The following is a 6,011-nucleotide window of genomic DNA, read 5'->3' as shown; positions in this document are numbered from 1 at the left end:
GGTGACCAGTGTTTTGTTGTTGAAATAGTTGAATCAGTTGTTCAATAATCAATCAAACAGATCAGTCCAAAGTGTGTGTGTGTGTGTGTGTGTGTGTGTGTGTGTGCGTGCGCGCGCGCGTGTGTCGAAACGCATTCTTATTTGCGTATAAGGTCACCAAGCATTGGTATTTAGCTGAGTTAATAAACACAACATGATAATATTTAACAGGAGCTGATACAGGGAATGTGGACCGGGTGGCTAGCCAGGGTCCATTTTTTAGAGTTTCGAACACCACCTTGAACATTAATTGTAATTTTTGGACACAGTTATTATACCATAAAGTTAATTAAACTAAATTAAAAGTCTTTTCGTTTTCTATATTGAATTTCGTTACACATCAATATGAGTCACTTACGGGCATTAGCTGGTCACCCTCTCTGCAAAAATTCAGTATCAGCCCCTGTTTCAACACCAACAGGACAAATAGTATTGATTTCAACTTACATCAGCATTGTTTAGCACCAGCCACACTACAAATTGTACACGAATGATAAATTCTACGAACAACAGCAGCGCATCCCATCAACTGCCGGGAATCACATCAATTCCCTTCCACCTCAGTCTCTTGATCTTCTCTCTATTGGGAATCATCGGCAACACTCTCGTTCTCGTATGGCGTTGCACACGTCGGAAAGACTCGAGACTGCATATCGTCTCACTACTCATCATCAATCTCTCTTTCTCTGACCTCCTCTTCTGCATTCAATATCTTCTGCGTGAAATCATGCTGGTCGGTGCCGTCTTCCACTCTAGTGAGAAGAGCAGTTACCCATTCACCAATACAGACTCCAGTCTCTGTATGACGGTTGTCTTTCTCATGTTTGCTTCGTCCAACTGTGTCGTTCTGACGGCAGTCGCCATCGCTCTTCACACGTTGTTGTCCGTCACCGAAAGACGGTGGACGAAACCGACAGTCGTGACGGTCGTGGCTATCGGATGGATGATTTCACTTACACTGGCAGGTTTGGCTACCTCAGACTTGCAAAATCACATAAGAGCGTTTCGCTCGGCGGAACCATCTGTGGAATTTTTCTCTTTGATTGTCATGTACGGATGCACCGGAGACGACCGAGCAGAGATATACCCAGTAATCGTTACAGGTATAAACTTTTTATCCTCAATTATATGCTGCTTTCTTTACGCTGCGTTCTGCATCAAGATGCGACGCATACAGACTATGTGGGGAAGCAATACCGTAAGTGATAAGAACAGGGAAGCTTTCATCGAGATGCAGATTCGTTTCGCTTTCATAGCGTTACTCAACTTGGCGTGCTGGTGGCCGGCATGTCGCCTCTACTGGTACTCATACTTTTCTGATCGGACTGTCTTCAAAGGTAACTTCAATCCTAAAACGCCAGAAGTGGCTTTCTTGTTTACTATTATTGTGAGTGCGTCCAATCCTGTTCTTTACACGGTGTCGTGGAAATGGGCTGTCAAGTTGCTGCGACGAATTTGCTTTCGTGATCGACATTTCGTAAATGAAGAACGGTACTAGTGTGCGATGTTACATCAGTCAGAATTCGATTCCATTTGATGAAAGTGTTTTCGGACAATTGCTTGGTCGGGATGAAATGGCTTGGACTAAACAGTGGCGACGGAACTGGGGGGGGCCGTGGGGGCACGTGCCCCCACAAAATGCTCTCCGTTATCTTAGGGTTAGGGTAACCCTAACCCTAACCCTAACCCTAAGGCATAGAGTTAGCAGTGTTCTTGGATTTCTATGGCTTGACAAACCGTTGTGCCCCCCCACTCAGCAGAGGCTTCCTTCGCCTATGCTAAATGTCTTGTTGCAATGAAGAGGATGCGCACTAAGCAACAAGACGTATAGAAAATATTCAAATAAAATTTGCTTAATTGATTTCAGCGATATCTCAAATATGATCCGGCTTAAACATGAATGTGTTGATGGTAAAAGGAATGTCGTCAATTGCGAACTAGAGTGTGGGAAAACATTAAGTGTGTCGGTTATATGCACTTCTGTCAGTTCGCTCATTTGTCTGTAAAACTGTTACATATAAGAGTATCCTTTTGTCTGTCTGTTCATCATCTCTGCATTTAGAGGAGGTGTGTGTGTGTGTGTGTGTGTGTGTGTGTGTGTGTGTGTGTGTGTGTGTGTGTGTGTGTGTGTGTGTGTGTGTGTGTGTGTGTGTGTGTGTGTGTGTGTGTATGTACTATTTCTGTTTATATTCTTTTGCTTTGCTGTCTTTTTCGTCAAAAACAGACAGCTATCGGCCAGCAATTCGATCCCTTTGCCGCATTAGTGAAAGTACTTGTACTTCTGGAAGTCCTTGATGACATACAGCGGTAGTTGACAGCAACAACAGGTGTTGCAGTATAGCGCGGTGCAAGCTTTGATGCAGTGAAACGACCAAGGTACATACGTTTCTATGTTATATACGTTCTGAAGCAGATACGCTATGGTAATTTCCTTCTAGTTTGTCCACTAAGTACGTACTGAATTGTTTATCTCCACTAATTAGAATTCTAATAATTATCTATATCAAATTGGAAATGTTGACCAGGTAGCAAGTGTAAACTCTATCTGTTCGATCATGACCGAGCGGATATGCAAGGCCTTCTAGAGTCTAACTACTGGTTGAACTACACATACATCGGTTAGCTCGTGCTCTTGGTAACTTCTTCGCAGGAGGTTCTTCCAGAGCAATTTTACACAAGTTGCTGGTCGCCTCCACGTCCTTAGCTAGTAACGTAGTTGTAGTGATGCAACAATTCAGTGTTACTAGAAAAATAGATTTATACTGCAAATCAACATAAACTTTATTTGTCTAGAGCGTGGCGTTTACATCCACACTAGAAATTAAGTTGCTAACAATTTTAATACCCATGCATTCCAAACTAAAATCACAGCGACGTGAGTCCATACGTCTTCTAGAGAACTGTAGAAGTCAGAAATATCTTTGACACGATTTAGGGGATCGAGACGTGAGCTTTGACAACAAGATTCTGCAGTTAGTCTGTTGGCAGCTTATGCATGTACTAGCGCAACCAACGCGTGAATTCGAAGCACCGACATGCAGGTACCGTATACATAAAACACTCGCTGTTATTACTGCGATCATAATATTTCTGTGAATACTGTGATGTAATCACGGAGCGCACAAATATAATTCGCAAATATCTAGTCATATATTCAAGCAGTCACTGCATGTTTGGTCACTTGCGCAACGTGTTGCACTTTTATAGACTGCCGTGTGCAAGAAAGTCGCTTTAGTGCGAGCCTAGGTTGATCGCTTTTTCGGAGATATGGCTTCGGAGATGAAGACACTTGCGAAGCAAACTGTAATGTATCCCACATATTTTAGTCAGCAAAGCGATGAACAACAAGGCTAGACCGGTACGGCAATCAACTAGATCTAAACAAGTCTGTTCGATTATTGGAGAGGACGTGGGAACTGCGGTTAGTAGATAAGGAATTGAACAGCAGAGATGGGCGTTGTTAATTCCGGCCAGTGAAATAAACGGTTCCAGTTTAGCTATGAACTTAGTTTCAAAGGTTCAATCAATGCCTCAACTACATAGGCTTGCTAGCTACAGCTGTTTTACTTATCAATCCATAGTTCAAAGTACGTCCCCGTCAGCTTTCAAGTAGTGGGCGTTAAAGCGGTGACTTTGAAGTTATCAGACACCTGCTGTAAATGCAAGAGGAGGGCAGAGCCAAGTGCGTGTCATACAGGAAGTTACAAAATTGTGTCGTAATAAAGAACCAATCACAGTATTCATTAACTGATCTGGAACTTCCTCCTTGTGAGCTTTCCAATGATGTTGGAATCAACCAGCTAGGACATCCACTTCAGGAGATACGGTTTTTCCCACGTCCTCTCTAATATTCGAACATACTTAGTAACATTCTGTCGTTGGATCGCAAAAATTTAGTTTGCAGTAATTTTTGCCTCGATTCTAAAATCGCAGTAGTTTAATTAAGAACGCAAAAACTAGCAGCTAGATAATTACACGTACTACGATACGCGTGAGTCGTGATACGTGGTGAACAACAACATTTAAAATTTGAAAAATGCGTCGATTATTGTGCGCCAGCCGGTTAATAAGGGACCTGATCTCCTACTGAACAAATATTATCATTATAATTCATGACATAACTGTTACATATAAACTATCAGGTAAAACGTTCCAAAACTTATCACTTGTTAATGCTAGTAGAGTTTCAACGGTCTAACGGTCAAGTTGTCTCCATAGCGACAAGACACGCCTTCACTGTTCTAAACGAGGTTGCAACGGTTATTGCACGCTCGCTTCGGTCGAACGTGTAGGGAACGCTAGGTTACGTGGATCGCGAACAGTCTGATGAGATTATAGTCTCTTTTGTGCGTTCAAGCTCATTTTGTCGAGTTTCGCTACTTCAAATTTGTATCGAAAAGACGTCAAATGCGCTCGTCAGTGTAACGGAGGTAAAACTCGATCCATCAGATTGTTGTACCTCGTGTAACGAATCGTCGTGCTAAGTTTTTAGTTCTACGCTTTAGTTTTGCCAACTTAATAGAAGAGGAAGGCTCGTAATGGCGTCCATACTTACTGACTTTGCGCAACGGTCGAGTGCGCCGGAAGTTGTCGGCAAGTTGCAAGGTTGGTTGGAAACATGGAAGTGAGCTAGACGTAAGCTAAAGACACTGTTTCTACACTCTAAAAGACGAATGTGTAAAGATCTGTATTGTGTAGTGAGTTCCCTGCAAGACCTGCGTATCGAACACTCAGCGTAAACACAACTCGACTTGTTTAGAGCTTGCTAACAGTTACGCGTGTACACCAGAACAACATGCAGAACACGTGAACACCTGTCTAATACGTCACATATGTTAATTATAGAACAGTCGTTACATCTCCCTTCCCTAAAATTGAAAAACACAACTGTATCAGTTTAGAACCGTTAGGCTGTACCATAACAATGTTACGGCGTCAAGACATGTTGTAGTCTCTAGCTTGACTGCTCTACCGAGTGTGGTTTTCTTGATGTCTGGAGCAATCCTTGGCGGCGGTGTCTGGATCGGTGCTGTCGTCTGTTTTGATGACGTGTCATCAAGTCTGCCTGGTACAACGTCATCGTTGTTTGATTCGTCATCTTCATCTTCTTCTGAGTCATCACTCACAAGAGGGCTTGGTCGACAATCTTTTTTGGTGGTTCTGAGTTGACGACGGTTCCGTCGGTATAGTCTACCTCCTGATTTGACTATGTACGACCGGTGTCCTGCTGGCCTTTTGCTCACATTTTGGCCTGGTGTAATCGGTGGGAGTATCTTTGAGGCCTTTTCGTAGTTCCGCGCTTGGCGTTGTTTGGCTCTGTGTCGTTTGCCTGAGACGTCTGTCTCTTTCTGTGCTGTAGCTTGCAGAAGTTTTGGTGATATGGGTATCTGTGTTCTCGTCCGTCTACCGAACAATCGTTGGGCTGGGAATGAACCAAAGCTTTCGGACGGTGTGTTTCGAAAATCGAGGAATGACATATAAACATCTTGGTTGGTCTCTTTTGCTTTCTCTAGAATGTTTTTTGCGAGTTTTGACGGTATTTTCCACTTTGCCATTAGCTAGTGGGTATCTGGGAGATGTCATAATGTGATAAAACTGCCATTGTTTAGCAAAACGCTCGAATTTACCACAGGAAAATTGCAGTCCATTCTCCGTAACAACGATATCTGAAATCCCGTGCCTTGCAAACTGTCCTTTGACTTTTGGATAACTGTGTTGGACGAGGTATCATTAAGTTTGTCGATCTAAAAATGGAATATTAGTCAACAACAACTACGTAGTTTGTGGTCTCCTATCTCGTATGATCGCGATCGGAAAGCCTTCAGAGGCAACTTCAATCCTAGTACGCACACAGGTATCTTTCTTGTTTACTGTTACTGTGAGTGCGATCAATCCCGCGTTCCGTGTCATGTACATGGATTGCAGGGCTGATTAATTAAACGTATTTGCTTTCGTGATCGAAATTTTGTGGA

At 42.9% G+C, this 6,011-nt stretch overlaps 1 protein-coding gene across 1 annotated transcript; it reads left to right on the top strand.

Moving 5' to 3' along the window:
• The first annotated feature begins 529 nt into the window (after positions 1-529).
• LOC134185272 (uncharacterized) lies at positions 530-1,537 on the top strand. The gene has a single exon (XM_062653053.1). The coding sequence runs from the start codon at positions 530-532 to the stop codon at positions 1,535-1,537; it is 1,008 nt and encodes a 335-aa protein (XP_062509037.1).
• The last annotated feature ends 4,474 nt before the right edge of the window (positions 1,538-6,011 follow it).

Source organism: Corticium candelabrum, chromosome 10, assembly GCF_963422355.1.
Source record: "Corticium candelabrum chromosome 10, ooCorCand1.1, whole genome shotgun sequence".
Classification (NCBI taxonomy): Eukaryota; Metazoa; Porifera; class Homoscleromorpha; order Homosclerophorida; family Plakinidae; genus Corticium; species Corticium candelabrum.
Note: the sequence above shows the minus strand (reverse complement) of the source record. Positions and strands in the feature narration are given on the sequence as shown.